Source organism: Peromyscus eremicus, chromosome 18 (genome assembly GCF_949786415.1).
Source record: "Peromyscus eremicus chromosome 18, PerEre_H2_v1, whole genome shotgun sequence".
Lineage (NCBI taxonomy): Eukaryota > Metazoa > Chordata > Mammalia > Rodentia > Cricetidae > Peromyscus > Peromyscus eremicus.
The window spans coordinates 42015358-42034679 of NC_081434.1; the positions used below are offsets into that span (position 1 = coordinate 42015358).

The 19322-nt window shown below is 37.5% G+C and overlaps 1 protein-coding gene across 1 annotated transcript; it reads right to left on the minus strand.

Moving 5' to 3' along the window:
* Positions 1–12901: 12901 nt before the first annotated feature.
* Positions 12902–14005, minus strand: LOC131895188 (zinc finger protein 120-like). The gene has a single exon (XM_059245610.1). It carries the CDS (start codon positions 13774–13776, stop codon positions 13120–13122), a length of 657 nt encoding a protein of 218 aa, XP_059101593.1. The 5' UTR covers positions 13777–14005; the 3' UTR covers positions 12902–13119.
* Between the last annotated feature and the right edge of the window lie 5317 nt (positions 14006–19322).

Here is a 19322-nt window from a genome sequence, read left to right on the forward strand (position 1 = left end):
TTTCTGGTCTGGGGACAGTGGCCCTCACACTCACCATGTCATGGCTTGTGGACTTCCTTACCACTACCTACAGCAAAACAAGAGGGGAATCCTGGAAAGAACCTGTAAGCTACCTCCTGCTTGTGCTCCTGATTGCTAAGCCTCCCCAGAGTCCCTCATTGGCTAGGACTACTCAGTTGCATTTCAGAACATTCAAAGTTACCCTACTGGGTGAGCAGAGATCAAATGCCTTAGAGAGGAAATCCTTTTCAGGTTTGTCCTTCCACACTATGGTCAGATTGGACCCTAATCTGGGGATTTGGTAGTGTCCTAAAATCCACCAATCTCCCAGAGCACTTCCTGTTCCTCTTCCAAGGCACAGCACCCTCCAAGTTTGGCAAATCTGTTGATATTTCTCCACATTTGACAATATAAGCACTAAAGGCACTAGAATTTCACAGTGATGTTAACATCAAGGATAGTTCTCAGTATAGATCTGCTCCCAATGCTCTGTGCAGATACAGCACAGGGAGTACAGTTATTCAGAAGCTGGCAACCCCAACCAGTGTCTTACAAGGACAACATAGGACCATGCTGGACTAGGCAGAACCAGGCAGGAACATGCTGAACTCTGTGTCTGGAAGTTTGCTCCCACCTAGCCAGGGGAGGACCCACCAAACCAGTTCCCCAGCCTCAGTTGGCCCCTCCATCTAGTCTGGGAACAGCAGCACTGCACTCACCAATACTAGGCACTCCTCACTGCATGGGGACAGCAGCCCCTCACTCACCAAGGCTGGCCACTCTTTCCCACCTGGGGACAGTGGCCCCTCACTCATCTTGGCCCATTGCTCCTCCCCATCTGTGGAGAGCAGCCCCTCACTCACCATGGTGCTGCTGTTGAGCTGACTCACTCCATAATGGAGCCCAAGATTCAGCACATGTGACAACTTCCGACTTCCTAAGCAAATCAGTGGAACCAGATGCCTGGCTCCTGGAAGAACACACCCATCTGACTGGCGGGTCTGCTGGAACCTCTGATTGGCTAATGAGGACTGAGTAACAGGACCAGGTAAGCAGAAGGGACACAACACAGTGGTTCCCAGACAGGGTTTCCAATCTAAAGACAGACATTTCCCAATTGCCTGGAAATTTGTGCCAAATTCATCAGCAAGTCTCTTGTTAATGAAAATCAATGGGTTCAGTTTTAAAATGAAGTATACAAATTCAAAAGGAGGCTAATCAGACAACGTTGCTCAAGAGGAACCTGGGTGACTCAAGAACATTATACAGAAAGTCCACAGTGGTGTTGAGACTGATAATCACAGCCTCTTGTTTGGAAAGTGTTGGGTTCTGAGGATCTGAAGAAACCCTTTCCAAAGTCCCAGGCCCCAGATTTTTACCAGGTCTCCAAAGCCTATTCCTAGTATTAAACGTGGAGATGTTTTTGCTCTATACACGAAGTTCTTAGAGAAACCTCCCAAAGCCTATACAGGTTGCCAAACTCAGAGAGGCCTAGTTTCAAGTACCTTCAAATTTCTGTATATTACATTTGACATTTAGGTCTAAGATCCATTTGGAGTTAATTTGAGGAGGTTGTAAATGGCATCTCATGTACTGGGTAGCATTCCACTTAGTAGCTGCAATGCTGAAGATTATAATTGGTGATATAAAGGATTTACCAATGCTTAAGAGGTAGTAATTTACACAAAGTACAATTTAGCTAAAAAAGGACTGCCTCTAAAATTCCCCAAAGATGAATAGTATGTTAACCAGGGTTGTTAGAGATTTGGAAACTAGGATGTAAATGTTTATTCACCTTTATGTATACTGTTATTGGTCACATGTCTGCAGTAAAAACAGTTAACAGGATGCTCATCCACAGAGAGGATAAAGAGATCCTCTGTGTAAAATCTATCTACAGTAAGGCAGAGCATCATACTTTTAAGAGAGATATCCTAGTTGTGTGGTACTGGAAGCATCGTGTCATGCAGGAAGACATGGTGCTAGAGGAAGAGCTGAGAGTTCTACATCCAGACCAGCAGGCAGCAGAAATGACTGTGACATACTTCCTCCAACAAGGCCACAACTACTCTAACAAGGCCTCACCTCTTTAGTGCCACTCCCTATGGGACTTTGGGGGTCATTTTAATTAAAACCACCACAGTATCAAAACCTTTGTAAGTATCTTTTCATTCATGTTCAGTAAGTAAGTTCAATAAATTCATTGATTCCCTAGGATGGACTTCAGTGACATTGTCCTTTGCATCATCATTGGGAATTATATTGATGGGATAGACATTACTTCTTCCCCTTCCACCTGAGAAAAAATCACAACATATTATAAACACATCTTTTAATGTTCCTATGTCTCATGGTATTATTAAAAAGGAAACAATACATAAAAGAAAATGTTAGAAGAATATAAATGACCTTAGTAAAGAAGGACTTTGTTATATGAAGATTATGATTCATGGAAGGCTCCATCATAAAGAAGACTGGAGAGGTTTTGCAAGTTATGACATTTTGAGTATGTTGTGTAAGGTACATAAAGGATGAGATTTAGAGATCATGTAGTTATTAAAGTTGGCAAGATTATATATGAACTATTTCAAGGACTGGCTAAACATGTAAAACAAATTTTATTGTGTTATGTCTGGTTATTGAAATATCATACAGTAGTTAAAAGTAACAAACTTGTGTAAAACTGATGTTCTGGGTTTTTATTAATCATTTTTGGAGGCTATTCCAATGTGGTTAGATGGACAGAAAGGGAGAATATTTCTCCCCTTTCTATACAAGCTCAGCAAGTTCCCTAGGAACAAAGGCCATTGATCATTTGTTGTATTGTTCATGGAGTCCATGGAGACACCACTCCATGAATTTGAAACCTTATCAAGTCTACAAACAGAGGGTCAGTGTGGGAAGGAGTTCCTCAAGGCTTCCAAGAAAGCCACAATACATCAAGAAAACACTTTGATTTATCTTCACATTGATGGACAACCAGTAAAATAAAGACTAGAAAACTCTGAGGTTCCTTTCAAACCCAAGTGACCCCTGAGAACTAGTTGCTTAACTGGCCTTGATAGGACATAAAGAAAGACTAATTTTGGCAACCCACATGGTCTTCAGCACTAGGAAGGAAGTTAAACCAAAAGTTAAGAAAATTGGTAACGACCCAGGAGATCACACTCCACAGCCATTAGATGTAAGTCCATACGAAATGTTATTTAGACAACCTCACTAATACTTTCTTCTTTTTTTTTTTTGGTTTTTTGAGACAGGGTTTCTCTGTGTAGCTTTGTGTCTTTCCTGGAACTCGCTTTGGAGACCAGGCTGGCCTCAAACTCAAAGATCTGCCTGGCTCTGCCTCCCAAGTGCTGGGATTAAAGGCATGCGCCACCACTGCCCGGCTAATATTTTCTTCTTGATAAATGATGTTGCCAAGATGTGACACTTCAGATCTTGGCTCCCTGAGCACTGGCTCATATCAAGGAAGACAGGCTAATGATTGTTTTAACCTCCTAATTAATGGATGCTAAATACATTTTCTCTCCCTATCCAGAAGCAAATGAGAAGGGCTTCATTGTCACTTTTGACTAATGAAACAGCTATGAAAGGGTGTGAAAGCTAGTTGTGGGTTCAGGACTCTTGAACCAAACTGTAGAGTATAAAGGAAATATCTAATAGATGGAGGCTGTTGTGAGCCCATCTAGAATGTCTTAGACTTTGGACATTTTAGTCCTTCCCAGACATCAGTAAAGCAATTCCTTTCCTGTCTACAATTGAGAGTTTTGTCTTGACAAGTGGCCCTCTGGAAGGGTATCCTATCACTTCCACCTGATAACTCAAATTCAGTTGGAAGAAGGCAGATCTGTCACTGCCCCCATCCCATAATGGCAGTTAGGGTTAAACCTTCAGATGGAGGAGAGGTAAGAACTGAAGATAGAAATCAACCAGAAAATTTAGGGTAAAAAGAAACCACAAAGAAAATTAAGCAGTTGCTTTCTTAACTAACAGCCAGAAGTGTCACTGGGACTCTGAGAAGTTTCATCCTTGACAGAAGCCAAATATTCCAAAAGCATTTTGGGAGCTCTAATCTCTGATGATGAGTGACTCTTGGTGCCTTAGAAAGGAGGAAAGTTAAAAGTACTTATGAAGGCCTATTAAAAGGGCCCATGGGCAGGAGAATAGAATCTCTGTTCTGGGTGTAGATGTAAGTTTGAATAGGGATAGGTCAATCACTTGGCCAAGGACCCTAGTCTGTGGAGCCCAAGAAATAGCCACTCAGGACTTTTAACGATCACCTATAACTGATTAATTGATTGCACATTGGCAACCCAAACTGAAGAGAAAACTGGAAAATTTTATGGCTCCTTCCCACCACTTCTTTTCTGTACTATGACCATTGCTGGTTGTAATAGGTGGACAATGAATTCCCATTCTTACATAAGTACCTCTGCAATGCCACTCCACATTAAAAACCCTGGGCTGAACTAGAATATTTATTGCCCTATTTCTTTTGCCTTTTCACTGAGCAGGCAAGGTCCAGCCTGGAATGCCTGACATGTTTGTGCTTAGAGACAGGAAATAGATGGTGGAGATGATGTAATGATAGTCCCCAAAATTACATTAAGAAATTGAAACAGCCTTTATGGCCCTGTGCTCCAAAGACTAGAAATGTGTATTAGAGCACAAGGACTACTCACAGCTTTTCTCTCAGGCTAAACATCTGAAACCTGGAAAATAACAATCTTTTTAGTGAGGATCACATCATTATATCCAGATCTTCTATTTTGGTTCAACTAGAGTTAACTATGCCCATGAACCAGTCACAGACTCCTTTGGTACTAAGGGCCTTTCCCCAAACCCAACTGATCATGTTCACCTTAGATGACTTTGAAATCATGAAATTTTCTGCCTCCAATTTCTAAATACCATGATTACACGTCTGTGCCACAATACCTGTCCCAGGCAGCTTCAAGTTCATTTCACAAGTCATTAGAATGACAGGATGAGTGAGATGAGCAGTTATACTTAACCATATTCAAAATCAAATATTTCTTTGAACCTGGGTTTCATCATCTGAAGAGTAAGGACAAAACCCTATCTTACTCCCTTGATTAGTTATAACAGAATGAATGATAAATTAACACAATATTGTTCATAGTTGGAAGACAGTGGACTTTAAAACAGGAGGGCCAAATTTGATGGGAGACTTCTTCTGTTACTGAAGTTAGGGCTAGAGCCTGTACCCTTGCTATGGTAACCAGCCAGGCTCAGCCACTCATCTTTATTAAGCCATATAAGAGAACCAAGTTATAGAATTGTGATGTGCCCACATATAATGTAGGCACTCTGGAAGCAAGCTGGGCAGATCTCTCTGATGTCCTAGGACAGTTAAATCTATACAGTGAGTCCCAGATGAGACAAGGATTTTATAATAAGACTATTCTTTAAAACAAAAAGAGGCAGTGAAGAAAGAAAGAAAGGAAGGAAGAAAGAAAGAAAGAAAAAAAGAAAGAAAGAAAGAAAGAAAGAAAGAAAGAAAGAAAGAAAGAAAGAAGCAAAGAATCAAAAAGAAAAAACACATTATTAAAGAACAATGATAACATGATAGTTATTCAGTTTCACTAATTTGGTAATGAAGTTATAAGGTAACTAATCCATGCTTGAGGTCTTAAATGGTTTAGACAGAAGACAAAAAATAAACAAAAAGGAGTAATCTAATGAATTCATATAATGAATTTTCCCATCTCTAAAACCTTCCCCGAATTTCAGGTCCTGTCTCTCCAGCCATGTAGTCAGATAAGGAGTAAATAAATGTTTCTTCAGTAGAGACATTTTCATCCTGAGGATTCAGTCTTTTCCCATAATGAGTTTCCGAGAGAAATTAAAAGTTCATGGGTTCCACTGTTACACTAGTTGTTAGTCAAAGAAAGTAATATAAATGACTTTTTAGAATATGTTTATTCCTGCCATGCATACAGATTACAGGGATGTCAAGGTAAGGACTGAGGCACATTAAGGTCCAAGAAGGGATGTAAAGTGGGGGCTCCAGGGTATTGTCACTGACAGGTACATGTAGTTGTAAAAGAAAAAGAAAGAAAAGAGTAGAAGGCCTGGAGGTGCCTAACCCACCACAGATGTGTGTATAAAGACAGCACAGTAGGAGTCAACTTGTCCTCAGATATACTGCATTGCTCTCTGAGCATTTGATCTTTTGGCTTTTACACCCAAAGGTCCCTCCCTAACAATCTCTCCATACTTCAGAGCTCTTTATAAATGTCTGAGTGCCCCACTCTTAAGAGTTACTTCTGTGCCGGGCGGTGGTGGCGCACGCCTTTAATCCCAGCACTCGGGAGGCAGAGCCAGGTGGATCTCTGTGAGTTCGAGGCCAGCCTGGGCTACCAAGTGAGTTCCAGGAAAAGGCGCAAAGCTACACAGAGAAACCCTGTCTTGAAAAACCAAAAAAAAAAAAAAAAAAGTTACTTCTGTGTAAGTCTCAGGATCTCCTGACAACCTGGATGTCATCTGAAGTCAACAAAAAAGGTTCCTAACTGAAGGTTTTGTGGGCATCAGGGAAGCAGATTATGATCTCCTTCAGACAGATCAGTTTTCAGGCCTGCAAGTTCTTTTTGTCTCCATACATGAGGTAAAAACTCCAGTAAGAGAACACATGACATATACCCTTGTCAGCTTGCATTGCTGCTCATTTATGACACTGGCAATGAACTCAGTCTTGTGGCTTTGGTCAAGTGTTCATCCATTTTTTAAAGACTTGTATTGTCAGTTCCACTCTTAATCATTTTGTACTCTTCCCTCATTTTGTGGATATTTAGGCTTGGAAACTTATTTAAGCATGCATTCTAAGGAAATTAATGATGCTATCAGGTTATGTCTCATCTGGATCATTAGGGCTGAGGTAAGGATGAATTCAGGATCTTACTGCTTACTGATGTAATGAAATGTTCATGTGGCTGAATAGATCACTTAACACCAATGAGCATTGGCTGTTCATTCATAGGAGCCTGACTTGATTCCCAGCAACCAAGGGACAGCTCACAACTGACTTTAACTACAGTCACTGGAAAACTAATACTCTTGTGACCGCTACTAGTATCTGGCATGCAACTGATCTACATACTGGCAAAATTTATACACTAAAATATAACTTAATCTTTTTTAAGGATAACATATACATAAAGAAAACATTTTTTTAAAAAAATATGGACTCACATATATATCTGTCTTTCCACCATTTGCATATCTGGTTCTCTAGGGGCCAGAAGATTGCATCAGATCTCCTGGACCTTGAAATACAAGTAGTTCTCTGTCATCCGATGTAGGTGCTAGGAACCAAGCTTGGGTAGCTAAGAACAGTAATATTGAGCAAACTCTCCAGTTCCCAAATATGTCATTAAAATGCCAATGATGAAAATGCCCTATTATTTCTTCTGTCTTCTGTCACTTGAAGGTGATGAAAGTCCCCACTAGAAATTTTCAAAGGATTCAATGCCTTTCTATACTTCTGTAAAGGGACTCTCCCTCCACATTGTGTCATACTTACATTGTCAACAAAGTTCCCTTAATGTGAGTAAAGAAAGATAACAAAAGTGTTGGTTGAAACCAGTCAGAGTTCAGTCAGATTATATTAGGATAAGTTCCATAACTGGAGATTACTTTTTGGTTTTGGAATTTTTTTGGAGACATGATATCTCTACATATCTCTGGTTCTCCTGGAATTCACTATTGTGGACCAAGCTGATCTCAAACTAAGAGAATGACATGCTACTATCTTCCAAATGTTGGAATTACAGGCATGCAAATCTAAGCCCAACAGAGATTTGTTTTTAAAATGGCCTATCTTTGAATCAGAGAATTAAATCTTAAATGAGATTAAAAATGGAATCAGTAATGTTTTGACAAACCATAATAATTCATGAAATTCTATAATAATAATTTAAACTAGAAAATCATTTCATATGTCCTCAATAATTGGGTTAACTTCTTTGCTTTTTTGATTTCATCAATTTAAAAATGTTTGAACTGTGTTTATGTGTACATCCTTTTTCCATGAGGTGTATGTGGCAATGAGAGGACAGCTTATACATGTCTGTTATCTACTTATCCTATGAAAGTTCTAGAGATGAAATCCAGGGAATCATTTGGAATCCAGTGACCTCAATGGCAATTGATTGGGTATTAAAATTATTTATGTATGTGCTGGTATGTGAGTGTGCATATGCCACACCACTAGTGTAGAAACAGGAGAAAAATTTGTAGTAGTGACATGGGTTTCCTAGAGATTAAACTCAGGACATCAGGCTTAGCAGCAACTATCTTTACTCACAGAAACTATTCTCTAACATTCATTTGTTGTTCTGAGAAAGTGTTATGAACAAATGTTTAGTCCTGATAATAAACTAACTCATTTCACCTGCAATAAAAACAAAAACAAAGACAGCAGTATATCATTTTCATATGCAAATGAGATTTATTATGCAAATTATCCTATATTCCATTATATATCAATGAAAACATATTTACAACACGAAAAGACAATATTTTACTGATTTAATGCATCAACTAATCTTATTTCAGCATCAATGAGACTGCTCTGTTAGAAATGTGTGTGTAGTACAAAACTGTGACCTAATCTTGATCACCATATGAATATGGACAAAAGTAGACCCCATAAAATTGTTTTCTATTCTCCATATTTCCAGCATGGCTTACATTACACACACACACACACACAAACATGAACATATACCAGAAAAAAAAATGAATGTAAATCTCACTGTTATTACATTATGTGGCATCACTGGGTAAGTCCCTTAGAAGACAATACTTCAAGATGAAGTGCCAAATGGATAAAAGAAGAGAACATGAAGATGCATGCAACTTCAAATAATATATATATATGTGTATATATATATATATATATATATATATATATATATATATATAAAGTACATGAAATTATATTGTGAAATATACAGTGGATTACTAATTAACTTAAATTATTAGATCTGTTGAAGATTGATGAAAATGTTTCTTTGGATACATACATGAAGTATTTAATATTTTTATATTCTCTATTAAGTATTTTAACATTATCATTAAAATGTTTTGACAAAACAACAATCATTGAAAGTATATCATCTACCCCAGGACTTGTACTCAGGAGACTGACACACAAGGATCATGAATTCAAATGTATCCATGATTAATTACTGACATTCAAGCCAGGCTGGGTAACAAACAGCATTTCAAGGGCATTTGTGAAAAAAAAAATATAAAAAATAATACCAGGAACAAAAAGCCAACACCCTTTCACAGACACACTTACTTGAAAAGTATAATCACAGCCAGGAGTTGGTGGTGCACACCTTTAATCTCAGCACTCGAGATGCACAGGCAGGTGGATCTCTGTGAGTTTGAGGCCAGCCTGGACTACAGAGTGAGTTCCAGGAAAGGCACAAAACTACACAGAGAAACCCTGTCTCGGAAAAAAAAAAGGAAAAAAAAGAAAAAGAAAAAACAGAAAAAAAGAGTAAAGTATAATCACATACACCTGAGAGTTAATGAAAATGGAGCATTTACACAATAGTCACTCCATTTTATACATTGCAGCAGATAAATACCTCTCATTAACGGAAAGCACAAAAGAAGATGAACAAAAGGCACAGAAGGAATATAATGACCAAAAAATAAACTTCACAAATTGGATTTGCCACACATACCCACACTTCAATGTCTACTTCAAATGTTGCAAAATAGAAGCCACAATGTGGTCTTCACATTATTCTTTAATGAACTTAGTTAATAATTTACTTACTTCAAGGCTACAATAAAAAATACTTGAATCAATATTTCCTTGAAACTGAAAACAACTGTGAGTAAAGTGTTAATCAAATTGTTCATATGAATAGGGTTTTTCTTTTGTATGATCTCCTCCCTATTTCCTATTTTATATTAATATGATATAAAAAGCTTTAGAAAATAAAAAAATTTAAAAAAATAAAAAAGAAAAGAAAAATTTGAACTATTAAAATAAACAAACAAACATATTTTACTAAAGTAAAAAAAGGGGGAACTAAGGACTCATCATTCCTCTCCATTCTATTCTTTCCCTTGTTTTATATATTTTAAAATTTTTATCAGTGAATTCTGCTGGAGTATCCACTGCAGATAAGCACTGGAGGGCTCCTGTTGCAAATCACCCTCTGGAGCAATGGAAGGATCTTTCTATGGGCACTTAGAGGAGACCCGACCTGGTGTTGGTGTGGGCTTGGGGTTCTGTTTATGTCTTTCCTCAGGACAATGAGGTTCCTCTTTGGATTCCTGAGCACTGAATGCGCCCTGTGGCTGCAGCTGAAGCCCAACATGACAGAGACCTATTGGGTCTTCATGAAAAACTCTACCCTTCTGATGCCAATGGGGATTGAGAGCCCAATATGGCCAGCCTCGGCAACTATTAATGTAAGCCTAGGAACTGTAGCCATGCGGGTGGATTCTCCAGAAGGTAATGTATGGTAACTGCTTTTTCAAGTATGTTTGAGAATGTGTCACCCAGATACCTTGGAGATTAATGATAACCCTGAAGGTCACTGACCTCCATTTGTTAACAGTAGCATGCCAGCTAAGCCTTTTCATTTTCACAATCCTTTTCAAGCTGGTGTAGTATGTACTTTTCAGGAGTGACTCTATGCAACATTTATTGGCCTCCTGAAATTCATTTAGCCCCCCCTTTGAAGATACCTTAAAATTTATGAGCCTGAATGTAACCATTATAAGACCATTAGTTACGCTCCTTATGAGCTGTCTGTTTTTTCTTTATGGTTCTTAGTTGTTCTTTTGCAGAGCTGCCAGCTTAAGTCATGCTGGGATCAAGAAAAATGGGCCTTGGCAGTTCATGTTACCGGAGTTGTATCCATGCCAGTGGATGTCCACATGCTCCAGAAGGGAATTTGACATTGCTGCTACCGTTGTTGCTGTTATAGCAATGGCAGCCACTGCTGCTACTGTTTCTGGGATTAATTGCTTACTGCAGCTAGCACAGTGGAGACCCTGGCAACAAAAGTAGCTACCACAGTTAGTTAATCTTTCATTCTATTGGGCATGATAAATTTAATTCAATAGTTATATACAGTTCAATTGGCTTTGAAAATTATAAATTCCATTTGCTTTTGGATACCATCTTACAAGGACTCGAATTTGCAGTAAGGCTCACTAAGGAAGGAAATGGCTCAGTTGCCTTTAGCCTACTGGATATGGGTGGGATAGGACCTCTGTTGGTCTTTTCTGTATAGAACACACAGATTGCAAGCCCAGTGCCACTTTGAGATCTTTGGCAGCAGTTAACTCTGCACCTCACACATGATTGAGCCTGTATGATAATGAGTATTCAGAGACAGGTAATTCCTGGGTGCACTCACCAACCTAAGACAGAGAGCCTGTGTGGCCTGGCCAGGCGTCTCCATGATGGGTAAGGTGACCTGCTGACATCCCATGCAACCTAAGTCAGAAGCTCACTTTTTAGTAAAAGGGGACCTGTAGAGTCCTGGCCCCTGTTTTGGGTAATTGTTGCTTTGTTTGCTGACCTTGACCTTGATATCCTCCCTATGCTAATTCTCCTGGGTTCCACCCTCCTGAATGCTTAAGGGAAGATCCTTGTCTGTGTATCCTGCATAATGGGCATTAACAGCTTAGATGCAAGATTGTAAAACATCGGTAGCGAACTTCTGCCCTCCAGGGGTCTCCCATTGTGCTGTAAGCCTGTATTTAAGACCTCTTCCCTCCTTCAATAAACAGCATTTGGCATTTTATATAAAAAAAAGCTTTAGAATATTGACAGGGATAGAACATGGCCAAGCTTTCATTAGAAGTTCATTCCCTGGAACATGGTCTGGTTTTTCATGACTTCCAGCAACTCCTGCTACAAGAAGCTCCAAGGGTCTAACCTTCTTGGAAACCAGAGCACACATACATATACCCACACAAAGACACACAGACATTGCATGATTAAAATAAAAACAAATCTTTAAACTAATTTGCAATCATGAATGTTTTTCTATTGTAATTCCTGAAATACATGTGTGGAGGCATCTGAAGGCTTACAGAGTTTTGATCCATCATGAACTGGCTCATGTAACAGAAAGCAAGCACATAGGCTGGAATTCAGAGAAATCATTCATTCTCAGTCTGTGATATTATTTGGAAAGGTATAGGAAATGCTGCTCTGCTGGATGAAATATGTCACTGGGGGGTTGGCCTTTGTATTTACGTCAGCACAGCATTTCTAATTTGTACTTTCTGCTTGATGCTACAGGTAAAGAATGTGACTTCTTAGCCTCTTGCTTTAGCTGCCATGTCTAACGCTTGTTTCCATGCTACTTCAACAGGGTTCATGTATTGCTCTGGAACCAAGGGCCAAATGAAACCTTTTTGTAAGTTCACTTAGACATGATGGTTTATCAAAGCATGAGAAAAGGCAACAATACACATCTATAAACTATTACACCTGGATTCATTATCTCATGTGATTAAAAAGAAGTATAATATCTAAGAGGATTACCTTATTATATAAACTAATAGCCCTTTTGTCCATATAAGTTTCCAGGTGTAAACAAAATACAAACATCATAACGTTTAAACAGATTATTGACACATATCAGATACTTTTCTCCAGAATAAATAAACTTGTATAATTGAATGTAAGTATGTTGGCTGAAGATCATACCAATTCATATATATTCAGATTCACTTTGGAATGAATTTTCTCAGATCATCAGTGTCTAATGTTATACTCAAAGAATTTAAGAGCTCAATTACACACTGAAAGTTTTACTTTTAGTAAAAGGGTGATTCTGTGTTGTGACTAGGCTTTAACACATTAATTACATTCATAGGGTTTCTCTCCAGCATGTATTCTTTTATGTACTTGAAGATTATTGTGATGTGCAAAGGCTTTACCACATTGATTACATTCATAGGGTTTGTCTCTAGTATGTGCTCTTCCATGCAATTGAAGAGAAGTCCAATAAGCAAAGGCTTTACCACATTAATTAAATTCATAGCGTTTCTCTCGAGTATGTGTTATTTTATGCCTTTGAAGATGATTGTGATATACAAAGGCTACACCACACTAATTATATCATAAGGTTTCTCTCCAGTATGTGTTTTTTCATGACTTTGAAGATCATCATGTTGTGCAAAGGCTTTGCCACACTGATTACATTCATAGGGTTTCTCTCCAGTATGTGTTCTTTTATGCACTTGAAGAGCATTGTGACGAGTAAAGGCTTCACCACACTGATTACATTCATAGGGTTTCTCTCCAGTATGTGTTCTTTCATGACTTTGAAGATGACTATATTGTGCAAAGGCTTTACCACACTGATTACATTTGTAGGGTTTCTCTCCAGTATGTGTTCTTTTATGCCTTTGAAGATGTTCTTGTTTTCCAAAGGCTTTATCATATTGATTACATGCATAGGGTTTCTCTCCAGTATGTGTTCTTTCATGACTTTGAAGATGAATGTGTTGTGCAAAGGCTTTACCACACTGATTACATGCATAGGGTTTCTCTCCAGAATGTTTTCTTTTATGCACATGAAAAGTACTGTGACTTCCAAAGATTTTACCACACTGATTACATTCACAGGGTTTCTCACCAGTATGTTTTCTTTTATGCACTTGAAAAATATTGTGACGTGAAAAGGCTTTACCACACAGATCACATTCATAGGGTTTCACTCTGGTATGTGTCCTTTTATGCACTTGAAGAGTCATGTTACATGAAAAGGCTTTACCACAAAGATTACATTTATAGGATTTCACTCCAGTATGTGTTCTTTCCTTCCTTTGAGGATGAGTGGGATATGCAAAGACTTTAATATATTGATTACATTCATATGGTGTATCTCCAGTATGTGTTCTCTCATGCTTTGGGAGAAGACTCTGATATACAAAGGCTTTACCACATGGAGTATATTCAGAAGGTTTCTCTGTAGTATGATTTCTTTCATGCCTGCAAGGAAAATTAATGCATGTAAAAGATTTACCACATTCATTACAATGTTGAGTCTGTATAGCTGTATGTATTTATTTTACAATTTGGTATAAATGTAAAAAGAAATAAGTTCTTAAGATTTTAGCCCATTATTTACACTTATGTTTTTCCCCATTATTAAGGATTGTTTTGCATACTTGAAGATTCCTCTGATGGCAAGATCCTTTATTACCTGGCTCATATGGATGGCATTTGTTTTCTCTATGAGATTTTTTTCACACCATGGAAGAGAACTGGATGAATTCAGACATTTATCTCACTTCTTTCATTGACAACATTTCCTATACTATGAGTCCTGCTACATTTCCAAAGTGAACCAGGACAAATACAAGCAATCCTGGTACTCTCTGCAGTGTGTTTGTAGATATATTCCCAATGAAGCTGGAAAACCATTTTTTTTTGTAAACTTGCATTACATTCAACAAGTCTACTCAACATGGGGCTTACTACATGTATTCTAACTGTTCTGAGATGGAGAAATGTATATTGCTTCTTTCCATGTCCCTATATTCATAATTTCAAAGTGACATATGGTATACCTGTTAACAGAAGAATAAAAACTAAAAGGTTTCCACATTTCATTTACAGTTTGACTTTCTGTTCCTCATCAACATGTGGTATGGGGATTAAGGTTCCTCCACAATAACCACCTCTTAACTCTTGACTCTAACTACTCTTCTCACTAAATTTAGCAAAGTCAGAACAAATATTCGAGTAACAATATTTTACTGTGAACTGTTTGCTTATTAGAAGGTTTTGAACATAATCTTATTACATATTTAATGAGCATAACTTTTTAATATAAATAGTAGGAAACTAAACGGATAGACAGTTCTACATCATAGCTCTGATGGAGCTATGATTCCAATGGTGATATCTGTTAAGGCATTGATACCTTGTCTTCATTCTTGAAAGAATGACATGAAAATACAATTCACTTGCCATTGAGGTATATGGTTTTGAAATCATTTAATGATCATCAATATACATTAAACTGTAATTATTTACACTGATGCTATTATTTAAAAGTTACAGATACATTAAATTATCTACAGAGGCACATTTGTATCAGATTGCACATGAGAATTACCTTTCATGTCTTCAAAAACTTTGACAATGTTCTTCAATATTATCTTCCCACTTGTAGCCTAAAATATAGTACCAGAATATATGAACTATTATTGAAAATTGTGCAAAATTAAAGTTACTCCCTTCAATGATCCTTACAGCTATGTTTGATATTTTCAGCTCATTCTTTCTCAGACTCATTCAAAATTACAGAAGAGTATTCATAACCAGAAACCAGCTGTCTTCTTATTTTAAAATGTGAAGAAAAATTTATAGTATTACCTATAACAGTGAGGTTTCTGTAAGTTTCCACCATCACATCTTTGTAGAGATTCTTCTGGGAAAGATCCAGCAAAGCCCACTCTTCCTGAGTGAAGTTGACATGCACATCATTATAGGTCACTGCATCCTAAAATTTGCCATAAATAAATGTCATGCATATGCATACAACAAGACATATGATACTGACATCATTGTAAATGCAGGCTTCTTTAACAATATAGTCATATAATTCTGGTATTTCAAACACTTATTCTATGATACAGACATTATAATATAATCATTTAGCCACTTTAGAAGGAAATTGAATAGGGCACTTACCTCTACCATTCCTGAACGCTCTCAATGGGATATCACCTTGCAAGAGAATATATATTAACAAATAGAGAGACAAGATAAATCATCACTAGTACTGATTACATGTTAGAGAAACTGTATGAATAGTTACTAACTACAAAAAAAGATGAGCAAGCTGAGTGTACTGATTCATGCCTTTAATCCCAGCATGAAGGTAAAAGAGGCAGGTATATCTGCCTCTAAGTTGAAAGCTAGCCTATACTATGCAATCAGTTCTAGGAGAGCAAGAAGTAAAAATTAAGAACCTATCTCCTCTGCAAAAATCAATCAAATAAACAAAAATGATAGGAAGAATTCAGAGTTTTTTTTAATGTAGTTTCTACAAAGAGTTACATAATCACTTGAGCTCTGTATTCATTTTCTAGATACCTGAATTACTTCAGTTTAAATGGTAACCTTAGTAAATCTTACCAAAAGGAACTATGCATTTAAACAGTTACAAATAGACAGATGAAACCAATAGTAATATAAATGTTGATCATAAATAATCAACACAGTGCAAGAGAGAAAGCTCAGAAGTTAAGAGCTCTTGTTGATCTTGCATATAAGTGGGCCCAATTGCCAGTACTTACATGGGAGAGTCTGAGGCATGTAAATCTGGATGGATATATTTAACCTTTTGGCAAAAGTCATCATTCCCTTGTCCTTTGCAGGAACAAAATCACTTTTGGTGTACCATATTATGTTCTACCTTGTTTCTTGTTGTGATTGAGTTATCTACCCAAAAGCACCACAGGTAATGAATGGGTTTATTTGGCTGATTCTGCCAGGTCACAATCCATCATTGTGGGAACTTAGAATAGAAGTTCAAGCTAGCAAATAGAGACAAAAATCATTTAACTAAACTATTGTTTAGTAGCTTTCTCTGTTACGTGGTCATTGTGTCATGCTCAGCTAGCTCTCTTATCCAGCCCAGGCCAACTTTCTTAGGGATATTGTACCCTCACTGGGAGGGCCTTCATACATCAATCAGCAATCAACAAAATCTCTCAAAGACATAGCACCCAGCCGTTCTGATGGGTCACATCTTCAACTGAGGTTCCTACAGGTGACTATAGGCTCTGTATGTTGACAGGTGAAAATAACTAGGACACAGAGACAATAATATATGAGGTTTTAAAAACCAAAAGCCAATTTATCAACAATGTCAATAACTTAAATAGCAACAATGCAAACATTGATGATAGTAACAACAGGTAAACACATGTATGACAAGAAGTGAGGAGAAACAAGCTTCTAAGATCAAAAAGAGTAAACTAATGCTGTTTCTCCTCAGAAAGTCTCCAAATCAATAAACTCAAGGAACTCATAACATAATATAGTAATTTTTCAGAAAATAAAAATAGGGGGAGGTCCATCATTTTGCAGAAAAAGATATAACCAAATTATAACTAATAAAAAATTGACAAAACTAGATGGTACAACTGAATAAAGGAGACACAAAGAGAGACCTACATAGTTAACATGGTCTCTTGAACAAGAACTGTAAGATTATAATGAAAATCAAGATAAAAAAATCACTGACCACCACTTACTTTCTGCATCCCAGTTCTCTCCATAGCCAATAATAGAAAATAGGTTGAGTGAGAAGGACTGTTCTAGCAACACTGGATGGGTTCACTTGAAGTCTGATAGTTCTACATTATAGGAAAAGTTTTTGAGTACTGAAATTATCTCATTATCTTTTAATAAAGGAAAGATGTCTGTTAGGATCATTTAAAAATCCTTTTGTTTCCTATGATTGATGACTGGATGTAAGTCTGCATCAGAGTGTGAAAATGAAAAATTTTCAAATCAAGTGCTGGATAAGAGATTTTTAAATCAATGTTGTATGATTTGTATTATATACCTAAAGCAACCTGTTTTCCGCTAATTGTTTTATAAGTCATAAGCATTTTTGAAAACAAGTATATCCTCATTTTTATTTATAGGTTTAAGTGTGAGAGAGGTTTTCTATGTGTGTACAAGTGACATACCAAAGAGTGTGTCGGATCCCTGGATCTGAAAGAGCAGGTGGTTATGAGCCTCTCAACTTGAGTGTTGGTTTCTGAACTAAGGTCAACCCCAAGAAGAATATTTGCTGAGAGTCATGCACTGCCCACAGAGTACTTTTTATCCAATAAGCTAAGTCTTTTACAGATTAAATAACAACAGAAACAAAAATAAAGAAAGAAGTAAATAAATGAACGCTGGGAACTTGATGAATCAGTATTAAGATGTTGGGTATGAGACCAGGCTACCCATAGACCTTCCCCAATCTCTATTACCCAATATCCAATACTCAGGGCTGTCCCTAGGGCTGCAACAGAACTTCAGCTGCAGCTTCTCCTCCACCTGTTCATAATTCCTGTGAAATCCAAAGACTATCTCCACCTGCCCTTCCCTTCCCACCTCATATCTATGTCAAAGCACCCAACTAGGGCAGCACCCTTGATCAACTAATTGTCATATCTTCCTGAAGGCTTTCCACAGATCTACCATATTATCTGTCATCCCAGACTTGATTTTAACAGTTGCTCCTATTACTGCAGTAGGCCACCAGAGGCAGCTTCCCCTCTCCACTCTCCATGTCTCCTGTAGATCCCAAAGATCATCAACCCCTCATCTCCCCTTCCCCTAGTTTCCAACACCAGCATGTATTCTCCCTTGAACACACAATTCAATAAGTCCAGGAAAAAAGGAAACATTCAGCAAACATATACTCTGAAACTCAAGAGAAGAAACAGAAACCCAGGAACAAAACTCCCATCTAACCAAGATAAAGTCAGAAACCATCACCTTGACCTATAATCACCCCAAACCTAATGCCTAACATAAGGACATAATTAATAACAGCCAGGGCAATATGTTACCACCAGAGCCCAGCTATCCTACCACAGCAGGCCCTGAATAATCTAACATAGTTGAAATACAGGGAAAAAAACCTTAAAACCAAATATATGGAGATGATAGAGCCCCTTAAAAAGAAAATGAATGAATACCTTAAGTAAATTCATGAAAGGATAAACAAACAAACAATTGGAGGAAATCAATAAATTCCTCCAAGAAAGCTAGGAAAACACAAACAACTGGAGTAAACCAATAAACAATGTAAATTATCCCAAGATAAAACAAACTAATCATTAAAGGAAACAAAATTGTTTAAGACATGAAAATGAAAACTGAAACAATAAGGAAAACAGAAACTGAGGGAATTCCAGAAACAAAAAATTTAGGACTACAAACAGGAAGTACAGAGCCATGGTTCACCAATATAATAGAGAGTTGGAAGAAAAGATCTCAGGCACTGGGGATATAATAGAAGAAATGAATACATCAGTCAAAGTAAAAGTCAAATATAAAAATTTCTTGTATATAGGAGGGCTACTGATCATTTTGAGTTAATGTTGTATCCTGCCACCTTACTGAAGGAGTTTATCAGCTGTAGGAGTTCCCTGGTAGAATTTTTGGAGTCACTTATGTATACTATCATATCGTCTGCAAATAATGAAAGTTTGACTTCTTCCTTTCCAATTTGTATCCCCTTGATCTCCTTTTGTTGTCTTATTGCTCTAGCTAGAAC